Source organism: Anoplolepis gracilipes, chromosome 7 (assembly GCF_047496725.1).
Source record: "Anoplolepis gracilipes chromosome 7, ASM4749672v1, whole genome shotgun sequence".
NCBI classification, from domain to species: Eukaryota; Metazoa; Arthropoda; class Insecta; order Hymenoptera; family Formicidae; genus Anoplolepis; species Anoplolepis gracilipes.
In genome coordinates, this window is record NC_132976.1 from 11,753,455 (window position 1) to 11,771,319 (window position 17,865).

At 35.0% G+C, this 17,865-nt stretch overlaps 2 protein-coding genes across 5 annotated transcripts in view; one reads left to right on the plus strand and one right to left on the minus strand.

The window, feature by feature from the left end:
* Window positions 1–14,880, minus strand: part of Rbp6 (RNA-binding protein 6) — a 602,105-nt gene extending 587,225 nt beyond the window's left edge. For 2 of the 4 annotated variants that reach the window (XM_072896319.1, XM_072896325.1), the window contains exons 1-2: window positions 13,867–14,878; window positions 9,787–9,827 (exon numbers count right to left, since the gene is read on the minus strand). In XM_072896319.1, coding sequence (XP_072752420.1) covers window positions 9,787–9,827; window positions 13,867–13,931 — 106 coding nt within the window. In that variant the 5' untranslated portion in view covers window positions 13,932–14,878. Of the gene's footprint in view, window positions 1–9,786; window positions 9,828–13,866 lie in introns of all 4 variants that reach the window. The other 2 variants (XM_072896313.1, XM_072896315.1) reach the window with 2 other exon arrangements.
* Window positions 2,466–5,015, plus strand: LOC140667632 (uncharacterized). Its single transcript, XM_072895774.1, has 3 exons — window positions 2,466–2,630; window positions 2,668–2,757; window positions 4,767–5,015. Exons 1-3 carry the CDS (start codon window positions 2,466–2,468, stop codon window positions 5,013–5,015), a joined length of 504 nt encoding a protein of 167 aa, XP_072751875.1.
* Window positions 14,881–17,865: the final 2,985 nt, after the last annotated feature.

Sequence of the window (17,865 nt, forward strand, 5' to 3'; positions counted from 1 at the left end):
AACCGTCACGTTAAGACAATCGGTTCTATTTTAATGCCATTTCTCTCTCTTCCTCTTTCTAAAAAAAAAAAGAAAAAAAAAATTTATAGCGCTTCGTTTGCATCTCTGCGGTTCAAGTCAAAATGCGTCCAGAGTCGACGAGCTGCACGACACGACGCGGAACTCCAAAGAGTGCCGATAACGAACGTTATCGAGCGACACGAAGCATAAACATTTATGCTCGCATCGACGCGATCCTCTCGCGCCACCCGTCCTCTCTTCCTCCATCTCGTACAATCTCCGAACGGCCGGTGCCCGAACGAACGAACGATACGAGCAGCACGTGCGCCCGACAGGAGAAAACGACGAAGCATCTGGCGCGAACGACCGCTGACGGGATAGGTAGCGGGAGGAGGAGAAGAGAGAGGGATGGAAGCAGTGGGAACGATGCGCTGGGATGCACTCCGCAATGCACTTACTCCGCGTCCATCGTCGTCGCGGACGGATTCCACTGCAATTCGTAACATGTGAGGCATTGGATGCAGCTGTTATATGTAAACGCTACAGTATCGTAAAACGGAAATGTTGGAGGTAATAATCCTGGTGGTTCTATTAGGAGATGTAGCATGGCCGATTATTATTATTAACCGCTACAGAACAGTGATGAGTCTCTTTTTTAATTAAGAATTCACACCTAATCGAATTCTATTGACCTAGTCATTTTTTGTGCTTTTTATCATTATTATTTATACTGCTGACGATTTCGAGTAATGGATATTTCTATGATAAGAGAAAAAAGTTGCGAATAAACAGAAAGTTAAATCTTTTATGAATGTGAAAACCAATATCTTCCTTTTACACAAGATAGAAGAGATTATTCTATTACAAGCCGCCCACTGTGGCTGTTAACATAGAAATACTAATATAGACCATTTGAATACGCAAACGTTCTCTTTTTAGTAACGAAAACATTGTAATCCAATCTGGGAAAATTTCGTGGTTGCGCTAAATAAAGTCGGACAAATGCGTTTATCGTAATGCAATTTAAGCACTATATATACACCCGAAAAATATATATAGCAGTAAATTGGAGCATGCAAAACAATCCTAAATGCAAGTGTTTTAATCTTTTTTTTTTTTTTTTTTTTTTTTGCGAAACAAAAATATTGTAAAAATTATCACATGTTATTTGAGAGAAATCATGCTATTATTGCGTGATATCAATAGCAATGTAGATGTATATTATATAATTCAAACGATGCACTCAGTGTCAGTACATTCCACATGCGTCCACATTAATATCCTAAAAGTGTTATATATATATATATATATATATATATATATATATATAATATAAATATATCTAAAAAAGAAAAATAAATGAAAATGTGTACATAACGGATAAAATTACAATAAAGGAAGCTAAATAAAGTAAAATTATATTAGCAATTAAAAAATAATAATAATATAAATTAAGTTAAAACAGAAGTATTTCTTTTTTTATCTTATTACATAATTTATGTTGATATTTTAGAGGAGGAAGTTCTCCTTCAAATTTAATGATACAACGACGCTTGTCTCGATGCGCTATTCTTTTTCTGAATTTTCATTTTCTATGTTCGATCGAAATAGCTAACAATAAATCAAAGAATCGCTATCATAAATTGTAACCCAGGTCAAGTCCGCGACTTGTCCTACTTTTCTTATCGCCGTTCATTAGTTTTCAATGAGAATACATTGATATTTCAAAACAAAGATGGAGAACTGTTATGCATTATAGATCAATAAAGCATAAAACAATTCAGAAAACATAAAAAAAAATTTGTATTGCGATATCTTTTTTGATTAGACGTAACACGATCGTTTATAGCTCAACGGGACTTATTTAAAATACTGAGTAATATTAAATCAGTACAAACGACATATGTATATCTCAATATAAATAAAAAAAGATCTTAATTACATTCATAAGCCATAAATACATCAATTTATAATGATTTAATATTTCTGTATACAGTATATGTATTTTATATGGGGAAGTATCTAACATTTATATAATTAGCAATTTTCTTTCAGACTTATTAATTTGACCCAACCTGAGAAGCAAAGTGACATAAATATACTTACGCCATACTTTGATCATACATATACGTCACATTATATATTAAAATGCTCAACATTAATTATCACGATATACATTAAGCATCACATAAAAAACTCAAGATTCCGGATTTGTACCGATTTATGTCGCATATTTTTTAACATCAACTTTAAAAAAAAATTGATTTATTTATGTTGCATATCTCATCTATTTAAGTGTTCTTTCGCAACTTCCGATTGCATGTAATATCTCTTTTTATCTCTGGCAAGCTTTGGCTTATCTTTTGCGACGCATGTGAGACCAAAGGAGAGAAAGAGAGAGAAGGGAAAAAAGAACCACAATCGTGACGACGTTTTGCCCGATAAGGAAAGAGGCAGCGACTGTTATGAGATTCTTTCTAACGTACGCGTATCGGAACAAGGCGCTTCTTGTTCGAGATCTGCGAGCCGGCAAAACGAGATGCTCACGGATAAGAATGTTCGTCGACCGTGCGAAAGACTACCGATGCATACATGTACATACATCCATATATACATACATATTTCCAAACGTTCACTATCGTCAGTCCATCCGTTTCTTTCCAAAAGAAATCTATCCGCAAAATGTTGCAGGATATACCAGAATTACCGTCATTTTTCTCAATCGCTGTTCTAAAAGTCGAGCTAACCAGATCGCCTGTTTCTTGTCGAGACATCGATAATTTTTGAATTTTGAAAGATACAAAAGAATTATAATATATTCTAATTTTAAAATACTTAGATTTTCTATTTAAACTTGTCAATCTTTAAAGTACCAAAATAAAAAAAAAAAAGATATCTTTTTTTAAGAGATAATTTTATTTATTTAATTTTATTGTTTCCACATTTTAATTCTTTCTCTCTCTCTCGCGTAATTTTCAATCGCTAATATAATTTTTTTTTATTTTATTATTATTTTGTTCAATATACACTCTAATTCTCTTTCTGTATTTCAATATCAGATATGTATATAATTCTAAAACATATAAAATTAAAACAAAAATATATTAATGCTCTCTAAAGGAAATATATTCTTCAGGTATACATTTATATACTATCCAATATACATTTTTTATCGTAAGAAAAGCGCGTCCATTGGTTAAGTCAACAGTGAACACGTGACGATAAAACGCTGCAAGGCGAAAAATATTTATTGAAACACTCGTTAAATTGTAAACAGCATCCATCTGCGAATAATATTTCTGATGCCACGACAGGTCGCGTATTCGACGGATATACATTCTACTAGTCGAAATTTGCCATACCCCCGTACGGTGCTGCATGTTTCGGTGAAATATAGCGGAAATAACGTTTGCCTGCCCCTGATCAAAACAAGCCACGATTTGCGTTAATATTTCAGGAAAATAAAAGAGAAGGTATTTATTTTGTTCATCGATATTTTGAATAACCAGTTATAGAACGATGCAAAAATCTTCACACATGTTGTTGACAGCAATCGCACGAAATAAATATACTATTGAAGCAATATAAAATTGTTCAATATTTATGAATCATAAAAATAAGTAATATAAATAACTGAAAAATGTGAAATATATTAATTATATCAAATATACAATTATAAATCGCAAGAAACTCTTGCTTTTGCAGGAGAAATATCTCTTCGTAATAGAAATCTTCTTTTATAGTGCTATCAATTTATTAAATAACACGCTTAACCAAATATAAATACGTTACTAGTTTCCTCTCGCCCTCTATATAAATTAATTAAATACTCCCTCTATTCTCTGTATATATATTAAAATTAATTATTATCAAACCTTACTTAAATTGAAATTAGATAAATGATTTAATTAAATTTTGATCTGTGAATATATTATAAAATTACAATTATATATGATACAGAAACGATCAAATATCGATAACATAATTAACTATATATTATCAGTGCAATTGAATTACTATGCACTTATTGAAATTAGCCTAAAAATATGTCGAATAACATACATTCACACAAAATGCGTTATTCGCGTTAATACATGGCTTAAAACTCGTCCAATTCAACCCAGACCTATCTAACGTACTATTTATAATCCGCTTTAGAGTGGTACTAATTGGCGTTGTTTAGGGATGACGACGGCGGTGTTCTGTGACTAATCGACTGACGTCTCTCGTTTCGCTCCACATTAAGCTAGAGCAGGCGGAGCGGCGCGTGACAAACTTCGTCATTGTGATCTTATCGCAAAGTGCATAATTCATGGTAATTAAAAATCGACCCGATCACCTTTGAACATCAAAAAACCGCGACCGACATTCGCTGATCAAACAGAAACGTTGTGATCGAATATTGAAACTGCAATATCGAGAATCAACATGAGTATCTTCTTCAAGGAATAACTACCTATTATATTTTTTGCGAAATTTCACATAAAATTCACAAATATATTTGGCTATCATAAATCACACAAATATAGACCTTTACAAGTTAATAATCACAAAGAACAAGCCTTTACAAGGCTTTTTCTATCTATAAAACATCGTTTTCCTATAAGACAACGATTAAATATTAATATCTTCTCATCCAAGTTAATGTACTCAATGAAATTTGTCGTTCAAATTTTTGTCATTATTTCTCCATATCGTGGCTCTATCTCCATCACTATGCCTGGTCGCCCATTAAAATGGCCGGGTGCAATTACGTTTAAAAATAGCGAGAGTCGAGAGTAGAGTCTGTTGCGCTCGATTGCATCAGACACTACCACGACAACGACGACAACGATGACGACGTCGACGACGACGAAGCGGATGGCGGCGGAGGAAGCAACCACAACGACGACGACAACGAAGACGACGACGACAAGGACAAAGAGGCCAGCAACGACAACGACGACAGGGAAACGTCAAAGGTTTCGCTCGTCTGCACTTTGCGATCGACATACTGCAGCTGTGAGACTCGATAGTATGCTCGTTCATGTTTTGCATACCATACATTATCGTGCAAAAAGACTAATACTAATCTCTAACTTTGCAGCCGTTTTTATTCTTCGTTTAAAAAAATTGTCAGATAAAAATTTATTATAAATAGATCTAATAGAGTAAAAACGAATATCGTAATGACATAAATAAATTATGAGAAAAATATAAAAAAAAAAGGGAGAAGAAAAACCAAAGTGTCTATGGATTTGCATACATCTATATATGATAGTTTTGAGCAATTACAAAGTAATTTTTTTAATAATAATTCAAATAAACGTTATTTTTTTACAATTTTTTTTTATACATCTTTACAGTTTTAATCTAAATCTTTAAAATATCTTTGTAACCTCGATTTCATAATTAAAAGAATGTTAAAAAATCTAATTAAAATTAAACAAAAAATAAGATTTCGTTATTTGTATCCTTAATTTGTTACAACTGTATGTCATCACGTTTCTTACATATGTTTGGAAAAATCATATTCAATTTTATTTTGAAAGCGAATATAACTAAATAAATACGGATAAATCTGTTTATTTGCATTCCTTCAATCAAATAGCTAGTAAAATAATTTCGAAAGTGAATGAATATGAAAGTGTTCTATTGAGAATAATCACGTGAAGCACGTTTGTATTTGAACCACAATTTCTCAGCTGTTGTAAACCTCGTACATTAATTCTCGGCGAGAGTGACGAAAATCAGGCGTAAACTGACGCATGCTTGTAAGCTCCAAGTAGTGTACATTGTTTCCACAACCTCTGGACTGGTCCCAAAGCGTTAGTCTAATGTTTGAATCGCCAAAGATGTCGTGACGCTTGTTAGGAAACACGCTTATACATACGAGAAGCCGCGAATTGCGGAATATGCATTTCCATCGAAAGTTACGTAACAACTTAACATTCAATTGCAATGAATATCCGAATAAGAAAAATGTATAATATATCGCATTAATAGTTAAATTATTCTAGTAACAATCACATTGACATTGTGTAATTAATTAATCGCAATATTATTTCCGATTTACTCATGAATGAATATCTCTGGTAATTTGATATAAAATCAATCACATTGAGGAAGGGTATTGTATTATAAATCAGGAGATTACATTATAAATATAGATAGGATAATCTGAATTGTTTAGAATCATTCATGAATTAACTCATCGCATAATAGTAGATTTCACATCATATTTTTAAATTCAGCAATAATGTAAAAGATGTATACTGTTAAATAAAACAAAAATTTTTCATTGATAAAAATAAACTGATTAGGAATACAGACTCATATAAATAAAAATGTTTCTCCATAGTTAAATTATCATCATTGCATAATTATCATTATTAATGTACTTTATAGGGATATCCAATATTGTTGAATGTTGCAAACAATTTGATCGACAATTATTCATATCGAATAATATCAGTACGCAGTGAAGTCATAGTATTACTCAAACACGCCAAGAAAAATGTTATTTGAGCAGCTATGGTTTTTCTAGATCGGGTATCATATCATCGGTCCAATGTAAAAGAGAAAAAAATGCACATATTTTACCTATGCACTTTCGCTTATTATATATTAAATTTCTCTTATTGTATATATCAAGTAGGATCGTGATTTATTAAAGTTCCATATAAAATTGCATATAATTGTTCATATCTCTGAAAAACATTTATGCCTCTTGTGGCATAAAAAATTTGTTTCAGAAAAATTTTAAAAACTTTTAAATAATCATTATAAAATTTGTGACTTTTAAATCCGTACACTATTTAAATAAAATGTATTATTCATATACTTGCACGTTTATCGTTAAATTGTGTTAATTAAAACTATCAGACAATATATGTATTTAATACAAAACAAAAAAAAAGTGTGAAAATAAGAATCTCATTCACACGTGCATCTTCCAATTATGTAGGATGTAAAGAGATTATTTAGAAACTTGGTAAATACCTAAATAATATAATGCACAACTTAATACTCTCTCCATACAAGTAACTTTGAAAACGTAACACAGATTCCATGTAAACCCTATTTGTTAGAACATCTGATAAGAGAATATTGATTCTCAGCCTCATTTTGATACAATTTAATAATAATAATCTAAAATATAACAACAGAAGTGTAAATTCAACGAAAGTTAATTTACGAATTCATGTTACACTGGTAGCTTTTATCGTCCTAGAACGTCAACATGGGATTTCGCAAATTCTACGTTTTGCTCAAAAAGTTACATGTTAGCGTTCTGAGCGCCTGCAAAGTTTATAAAAGTTATTTGTCTACATCTTGTAAATCGCTTACGAAGAAAGCAAATTGTGGCGCGAAAAGCGAAGCGAGAAACGAACAAGATAACAAGAAACATGCGAGATAGAGACACGACTTATGCAACAACGGCAAATAACGCTAATGAGTCCGCTCGTCGTATTCTTTTAGCTATACTTGAAAAGAACTCATTGCTGAAAAATATTGAAACAAAAACTAGCGACACGTAATTGCAAGACAAAATTGCGTACGATATATATTATACAATCCTACACATAATGATATTTCCACAGCACATAATCATATTATAAATTATTTATTACAATATAATTATATTTATTTGCCCTCCCCTTAGTATATATGTTAATAATAATAATAATAAGTATTTATCCTTTTCCTTTTTTGATATAGTATTAATAATAATACTGTATATATAATACAATTAATTATATATATATATGTATGTATGTATGTATATTATAAATATATTTTTGTAAAATAATCATTTCTAAATTTAGTTATTTTAATTCGAAGTTCCACATATAAAATTTTACAAATATTATCATGACAAAATATAATAAATCTTGTCGAGAGATCGTCGGCAACACCTTTAACGAACGCGAATGTACAGGTAACGAAAGTGAATAAGATTAGCACGCGGGCATCATTAAGCCGATCTGATTAGATATCGCGAAAAAAACCGACGCTAATACATGACCGTCATAAGTATTCCGCGAAATACGACTGTGAGCATCTCTGTTCGTTCATTTCGTAACGTGTTTTCTCTGCGTAGTATTATTAAGTGACGTATATCATTATTGTGCCAATGTAATAAAGTTTAATCGCATATTACAGAACAGAGGTGGAGCAAAAGAGTCTAAAATATATATTGAAATATATTCTATTCTAATTTCTTCACTATTTATTTATTCACATTTTATTTTTATACATGGGTCTCCCAAAAAATATATAAAAATATATTTTCCACCATTTGCTTTTAGTTTATAAAAGTATATAGCCGAAAAAAAAAAAAAAAAAAACAGAATAATCTGTATTTAGAAAGTTATTTATATTTTGAAATATCGAAATGTGTCAGCAAGTCGCATCATTCTTCATTTTTAAAACAAAGTTTTTAAAATAAATTTACAAAAATATAAAATAAAGATTAACGTTAATCTCGATAGTTTTTTCATGTACATAGGTTTCATTTGTTTAAAGATACATCGTATATGCAAGTCAGAATCGAGTTCTATCATTCAAGTTTTCTCGTTATTCTTCCTTCTTAAGCATCAGAGAGACATTTCTTTTGAAAATATTTTGCATTGCAGAAAGATATGACGCAGTATACTATATAAAGTTGTCATTATTTAAGGTTCCAAATGCTAAGATAATCTTTTAACCATTACAAAACTGTGTAAATTTACAAAAAATATTGTCGACATTACGTAACGTACGAAACTTGACATTAAATTCTACCATTTTTCGTAATTCTTTTTGAAAATAAAAAAGTACTTTATAGAAGTAATATATAGCGTAACACACTTTATGACTCAAAATAAAGAAATACGTCACATGTTGTAAAACAGTAAAAACTATAAAAATTTGATATTTCCTAAAGTTTCAGAAAGCATACTCTTTCAAACTTTTTGATGACATTTTCAACAATATTATTCGCCACGGAATAAAAGAAGACATGTCAAATTAAAAGAGAGTAATAATTTTAAATCACTGTCAAAATTTACCGCAACTGACATCTGCTACTACATATATTTCTCAAAAATATCGTTTTTCTTATAAATAACAAACTAGAACTAATTCAAAATAATATTTCGCGATGTTGTTAAATATACTTTTCATCCAAAATTATTTTTCAGAGATAATATGTGTACGAGTCATTCTTTCTTACAACATAAAGAGATATTTTACACATTCTTTGATGTTTTCTTGATAAAAGTTTAATAAAAAAATTAATTATAAATTACTTTAATATAAAACGACTAAAATATTTCAGTAAACTCTCATTTAAATATAAACAAATATTTTGTTTAATTGATGTGAAAAATTACTTTTAACTCTATTAACTTAATCGCTGAATGTTGAATAATAATTATAAATAATAAGAATGAAAGATGTAACACGTAACGGACTCAAAGAGGACTCTTTCTTAAAGAGGACTCAATCATCAAAGTCCGTTAGTCAGATTCCCGTTAATAATGACATCCTCATAAAAAAGTCGCTTTTCAACTTGTCAATAAAGATATTCTCAATGATGCTCGGCACATCATGAGAAAAACGTGTGTCGATATATAAGTTGGTAAATAATAACCGTGCAGACGCGCAGAGAAGGAAATAATATCTGCAACGGTCAGAATCGCGCTCTTGCAAAACGGGACTCGTTCTTGACCGGACGGTGGATGCCATTGCCGCTATTGGCATCCATCGTACAGAATTGTCAAATCGACACGATTCGATCGCTATTACGTGTCTGTCACATACCTGGACTGGTCTGCCAAGACAGGCCGCCGATGAACATTTTCCTAGAAAAGAAAGACGATTCCATCAAGCTCGCCGTCCGGTCGCGGGTCATCGGCGGAAGAGGAAGCGGACGCGGGGAGACTGCCAGCAGAGGGTAACTTCCGGTACTACTTTGCGACCCCCTGCGCAGTCTCCCGCCCTCGGCAGCAGGTGTCACTACACATCAACCAACAATCGAACAACACCCCCGTCTCGTATTTCTTCGCGAACACGTTTCGGTCACGACGCGCCCGAAGACCGGATCGCGGTCAAAACGCATCTCTCTTCCTCGGACTGGCACCTCCGTTTCATATCCTTCTTTTCTCTTCGTATACGGTTTCCCCTCACATATAATACACCAACAGATTAATCCACCAATCCATCAATCAAATCTTTGTTATTTGTTTTCTGATGAAAATTTGTTCCGCTAAACAATGAAAGTTCCGACCCTCTCGACTTTGTACCGCTAGAAGATGTACGATTTATCTTATTCTTTCGAAACAGATTATCAAAATAAACAAACGTAAATAATCCATGAAATTAGATCTAAGCAATACGTAATGTTCTAAAAAAAATTTTATTGAAAATTTTATTAATTCACTTAATTTTTTATCGATGGCAAAGTTTGAAATATTATTAAAGTAAAGAATCCAATTAAAAAGTTAAATTCTCGAATCTTTCTTTAAATGTTTTAAGTGTGAAAAAAATTTGAGTTTTCAAATATCCCAGAAAATCTGAAAATTGATACAATATTAATTCATTTAAAACTGCTTCATCGAAAAAAGTTTAACCGGAATCGCTTATCAATCATTATTCGATACAGAAAATCTAATTAATACTAATTATTAAGGCATCATTATTAAAGAATCGATGAATAATACGTGATTATTGAATAATTTATACGACTGAACAACGTGCGTTTGCCAAGCTTTCACGATAATTCTTTCAAACGTTCCACACAAACTTTAAAGAGAATTTTAGATAAAAACCTTTCGCTATCAAGGTCATCGAACGATAAAGAAAAAGACGACACTTGGACTTTTAGATAAATGAACGCGAACCGGTCCGTAAATAAACTGGCCGATCGGAAAAGATCGTCACCGGTTGGCGTAATCGCCGGTCTCCGAGGAAGCGAATCGCACTTCCCGTATAAGTGGGGAACTTCTCGGCAATGACCATAATCGATCCACGTACGCGTCATTAATTAGCCGGCTTAAGTATCCGTCAGCGCGCGTCGATAAGGAAACAACCTCCCATCTTTTTCATTCATGATCCCCTCCTTTTTCCATCTCACAGACGAGGAGCCCCCCGGCCCCCTCCTCCTCCCCCCTCCCCATTCCTGCTCGCTCTTCATCATCGTCGTCGTAAATAATCGCGCCTCGCATTATTACACGGCGAGATAACGCTCCCGCTTTGTGGACGTAATCACGTGGTGGTGCATTTGAACATCGATTTTCCGAGGCCGCGATATAGCCATCTTCCTCCCACGCGCACTTTCCTCTCTTCCCTCCTACTCTTCTTCCCCCGCCTTCTGCCTATAGTTCTATCCCCCAACTATCCAACTATCCATCTAGATCTTCCGAACTGAAGGAATCGAAGTAGGCTATGTTTCCTAACTCCTAATTTCGCGAAAGTTAAATTTGGAACTGGTTATCATCTCAGAGATAATTGTTTTAATGTAAGAATCATTCATAAATACTTTTACATTAATATTATTATTTTTACATAAAAACAGTATTTTTTTTTTAATATAAATAAATTATCAATATCTCGATTGTTATGTAATGTTATGTTGATTGTATATTTGTCATTGTGTCTATCGACAAGATAAATGAATCAAGATAAATTATATTTAATTCCGATATCACTGAATACTTTTTCAAGCATCAGACATGTTTTATAGTCAGACTTTATATAAATCATAAATATGTTCATACATTTTTATTAAAAAAAAAAAACAACAAGTATCAGAATTCTAATATTCTGACTTTCCTTGTAAAATTTAAACATACATGTGAAGACTTTCAATACCATACAATTTTCACTCGAATCATTTCATGGATATATTCATGTTTCAGAATACATTTAATATGGATTCGGAAAACAAATGTTGAATTTTATTCAAAACTTTTTTTTTAGTAATGCAACTGACATTATGTAATGACTCTTAAAAGTTACATAAATTATATCAACAATTTTGATTACTTTCTCATTAATATAATTCCAGTTCCAGAATTAATCTTTAATTTAATATAAAATTAAAACACTACATCTAATTATTGCTCTTGAGTTTAAAATCGTGTTAAACGTGCTTGATATCTAAGAAATATAATTTAAAAAAGTTTGAGTACGTGTACTCAATAAATTCGAAAATTACATATTTATAATTTTTTCCTGAAAATACAATTTCTTGAAATATTTCTGTATGTTAAACGTGCGAGAAGTTATTCAAATAAAACATAAATAGACGTTATTAAACTTTCTCAGCACTATTGGAAATAAAATAAATGTCCATTACGTAAAATTGAGAACTTATGATTTTTCGTTACGTGAAAAGCAATCGAACGGATAACAGCAAAACGCAATGAGATAATTTCTGGAGAAGAAAATGCAGACTATTTCACGAGCGTCAGCATGTAGAATAAAATTATGATTCAATCAAGTCGTCAACCAAAAAAAACATAACGTCGCTAAACATTAAATCAAGTACAATACAGAACAAACACTGATCGATACCCTCGCGCTAATAATAGCAACGTGATTTAATCGATTCGTTAGTCATGAACAAAACTATCACGTCTTCCAAACTTTTAAGATATCATAAGATAAAACTATATAGAGTAATTTAAGCAACTTGTTGTTTCACAATTATCTTGTGATAAAAAAATGTGATCTTAGCAGTCCGCCAACCACAACTAAAATTGATTGAAACTATCACGTTGCTTCAAACAAAAGATATCATCAGAAAATATTTTAAACCGAATTATCTGGACGAATGGAATCGGTTCAATACTATCGACAGAGACATGATGTAATCAATTAATCAACCACAACTAACCGAATCTAACCGAAACCACGCCGTTCAATGTATCAAATTGATATTTGATCGATCTAGTTTTTTTTAATCAAAACAAGCTTTGAATCTCGTTCAATTCAAGATCACTGCACATTGCTCAGAAGGGGAGTGAAGCATCTGTCGCGCCTTGTTTCGAGACAATCACGTGACAGAAACACGCGTGATTTCGTTAAAAGGGTCGATCCACCACGTGGCCATTACAAGACATGCCTTCACATGTGATGCATTCCAGAATTTCGCGTTCTTTCGAGCCTGTGAAGTATGCCGGCTGACGGCAGATTCGAAGGTGGCGGCATCTCCTCTCTCCTCCTTCTTTCCCATTCATCTGACCCCCTTCCCCACCCCCCCACGACCGCAACCAACCCCCATCGGGGGAACGCGGGGGAGGGGAGTGCCAAACATTGAAAGAAGGCGCCACCGGTCCGAGGAGAGGTACGCATATTCATGCGCCCGGCAAACATAAACACCATGCGTGATCCACGGCGGCATCCCTGTTGTCGACGGTGACCGGTCAGGTGGTCAAAGCCATGGTAAGAGTACCGATCCGTTTTAGGAAGCGACCGACGTCAACCGGCACTAACACGAAACAGGATAACAGAAAACACAAGCTTTCCCCGAGAATGAACGAACGGCGCGCGGCATCATATCAACGCACTGAGAACGAATGTGCTCCATTTTCCCCCTCCCCCCCACCCCACCCACCCCTCTCGCCCATCCTCTTTCTCCTTTCACACTCTCCCACGCATTCACGCATACATACATCTTCTCTTACACCCGCACTTTCTCTCTTTCTCTCTGCCGTACTCTCTCACTCTCTCCCTCCCTCCCTCTCTATCCGTTCTCTCTTGTGTGGTCGATCGTTGATGGTCGATGTAGTGAAACGTTTCGGGGTTGCCTGGGAGTTTTAAACGGAGGCCGCGCCGTTCACGTGGTGGACGGTGACAACCTCCCGCGTACTCTCTTGTGTTTTCTTTCTTTCTCCGTACCCTGGATCGTTCGGCACCTCGGCGGGTGAACCACTCGCTACGATCTCCTGATTCTGGGACTCCATAGCGACGCGCGGCGCACGATCACTCGCTGTCGTCGTCCTCGTCGTCGGGAGACTCTCGCGTGTCCGGTGTGGAAGCGACGGCACTCGTCGAGTTTGCTCACGTATCCGTCTGGAGCAGTGGTGTCTGTTATTGTTACGCTAGTTGTTGTCGATGTCGTTACCGCAGTCGCGAACGATGTCCTCGTCGCCGACGGCAGCGGCGAGTGTCCCGGTGATGCTCGTGACGTGCGTGAAAGGGTGCTGTCACAACGCGCACAAGACTTTCTTTTCCAACTTGCTCGGCACCGGTGATGCTCCCCGCTCGGTGTGTCTCGGAGCTCTTCCTCTCGCGACTACGTTTCCCTTACCGTCTTCTCTTGTCTCGCTCTATTTATCTTACGTTCACTCCGCGCCGATCACGGGGAGAGTGATTGATAATCGCGCGCGGCACTATGAGAGCGCGATTATTGACGGCGAAAAGGAGACGTTGCGAACGGGTTTCTGCGGGTCAGAGGGATACCCGCGCTCGTCGCGCCGAATAACGACGATGACAACGACGATGACAACGACGGCGATGAAGATGACGACGACAACGACGAGGATGACAAGTACGAGGATGATGACGACGACGACTAATAGAGTGTACACGAGGGAAAAAGGCTGTCGACCTCTCGCTCGCTCTCTTCACTCTGATATTACTCTTCCCTTGTCTCCTCGCTGATTGCTTTCTCCTTCTCTCTCGCGCTCTCTCTCTCTCTCTCTTTCTTTCTCTCTCTCTCTCTTTCTCTCTCTCTCTCTCTCTCTTTCTTTCTCCGCACTCTCCTCACACTACCGACTACTAAAAACTAAGGAGAAGGTGAGAGGTTACGTGGCTGCGCGGTACGGCGACTACTGATGACGGGCGGCGGCCGGTACTCGGACGTGCGACGCGCTCTGCGAGAGGTTCGACGCGACACTGCGCTCTTGGCGCGGGGCGGGGGGAAGGGGCGTCGCGGGGAGAGGGGCATGCAGTGGCGGTGGCGGTGGCGGCGGCGACGGCGACGGCGGCGGCGGCGGCGGCGGCGGTGGCGGTGGCGGCAGCAGCAGCAGCACCAGCAGCAGCAGCAGCAGCAGCGACGGCGGTGGTGGTGATGGTGGCGGCGGTCGTGGCGATGGTAACGGCGACGAGGAGCAGAGAGAATATATTGCGCTTGCGCCATCCCCACGTAGCGTGCTAGTCGCGAAACGGAGAAGGGAACGCCACGACCGCGCGTTACCGCCTCTGATCGCGGCCTGCTCGCCTGCTCGCTCGCTCGCTCGCTCGCTCGCTCGCTCGTTCGCTCGCTCGCGGTAGCGCTAACATTAACATTCGCGCTAGTGCGAACACGAGTGAGTGTGAAAAACTAGCGTGATCCTCACGCGAGAAAGGCCGACCACCCGCGCTCCTTCACTACTTGCTCCACTTCCTCGTCTCCGCGTGACCCGCGACCGAAAGCTCAACCCTCGTGCGAGTGACAAATGGTTGTTGTGGAAATTTTTTTTTTTATTTTTTTATTTTTTTTCATTTTATTTTACTTTCCTCTCTTCTAATCAGACCTTTTTTCGTCTGTAAATGTAATTGTCTGTAATTGTCCGTAAAATGATATTTAGAGTGCGGATGTGCAATTAAGAATTTAAGAAAGAAATAATAACAAAAATAATATCGCAATATTTTATCATCTTTAAAGAATAGTCAAAGAATTGTATCACATGAAGCATGCACAGTCTCTCATTTCAATGTTAGAATCACATTCATCCAAATATTGTCTATTAAATAATTAATAATTAAAATTCAAATATTTATTACAAGTTTTTTTTCCTTATATCCAATTAAAATTTTAAAAACTATGTTAATATTGCTCGGTTTAATTCTGTCATATTCTCACCAAATATAACAAATGTTTCATATTGTATTTTCTTTCAACTACTGATTTATGCAGACTTCCATGCATGCATCATGTTTTATCGTTCAACCCAATTACGCGAAAAAAAAACAAGCGGAAGTGACTGTCGACCTACTGCCAGTATGGAAAGCAAGGGGTTAATAGTTGCCCGTTTCCCTCGTTCGTGCACATCTCACTCCCTGTCGACTATTAATTTGCCTTTCAATGCAGTACCGGTGATTATCGATTTGATCGGTCGAAACCTCCGGCAGAATTTTTGCTTGCTTCTAAAGTTTATCGGACCGCGCGTTTCCACTAGTTTTAATAGAATCGTCGAATGAGCGGTTCGTTTGTGCAACAAATCATTCTCAGTCGTTTGCTTTTCGATTTGACGTCAACCTAATCGAATTTTCTACGCGATCGTATGATTTACCCAACGCTTGTGATAACGCGATTTCTCCTGATAATTTGCAATCGGCAGTTCTTTGGCAAAATACTGAACAGTAGCTTAATTAATTAAGTCGATACTGCATATTGTATGTAAAAACATTTTAACGGATTAAATATCATATATATATATATCAAAACAATATAAATTATTAATAGAAATTTATCCAATTAATTTTAAACAGTTACATCGACAAAAACTTAACATTTAAAATGTTAATTGTAAAAATCTTCAACGACGCGCCGAATTTGAAAATGTACACAATAATTACTTTACTATAGATATTTAAAATCTACATAACATACTTGGGATCTTTAGATACTTGTACACTGCATATAAAATACTTAATTTCATTCATCAAAAGAAATACAATCCTACTTGTAATTGTTAAAAACAATAAGAAAAATTTAATTAAAAAAAGTATATAAATCATATATTAAACGCTAAATTTAATACAATGTACGCGGAGATTTATATATAAATGTTTCAAACGTGTTAATAAATGTGTCGCGTCAAATATCACGTAGCAATTGTCATGTTTGCAGGACTAATTAAATTAACACAACTGTTATAAACGATTTTTGCGACTTGCATATATCTATATATTACATTCAGTAATTCGTGAGAGAATGATATATATATCGTGATATGTAGAAGTGATAATTTAATACACGATATTGACACGTGTCACAATATGTACTTCGCGTGTTATTTTTATTACATTTATTACGCTTCTTAGAATCTTGCATTTAATGACCATGATCAATTAATTACATGATTATTCATGACATAAATTCAATATAATATATGTGTACTGTCGATGGTAAATTTATCGACCAAAACTTTATGTATATGAAATGCTATTTGAAAAATTGACCATTCAAATATCAATCAAAATTAATTAAGTTAGGAACAGAAATAATTTATAAAATTAAAAAAAAAAAAGGTTTAAAATAGTGTGTATAAAACTTAAAAATTATATAATTGATTTTATATACAATATACACACATTATAAAAGATGAATGGTCTAAAGAACATGTCATTAATATTAAAATAATTGTACATCTACCAAACCATATGCATATTGATTCGATTATCTTTTTTTTGTAACCTCTCATTGCATTCTCGAGGATTATAACTGTTGAACAGTCTGGCGTGGAAAATAGACTATATGTGCACACGTGTTCTTTTAAGATAGCAGGTTGTCAGTTGCGTTACACTATTCTAGTGCAATATTTCTTCCCACAATCTCATCCGCAGAACAATAACTGATGATCGCATGAGAGCCTCACACGCACGAAGAAACATTCTTTTTCCCCTTACTTTTCTCTATCAAAATGTTGGAAAGAATAGGAATCAAAATTATCAAAATATAATCGGGAAGCATTACCTCAATAACAATCTTCTTAATTGGAGGTTGAATTCTTATTACTTATTATAAAAGGCTTATATTAACATTTCGTGCATTATTAAATATGTTTAAGAATTACAAGATTTAATATGTGTATGTGTATGTGTACGTATGTGTGTTACAATGAATTCTAAACTCATTTTTCTAAAAACTTGAAAACGATCAAAAATTCAAAAAAAAAAATCTATCTTTTA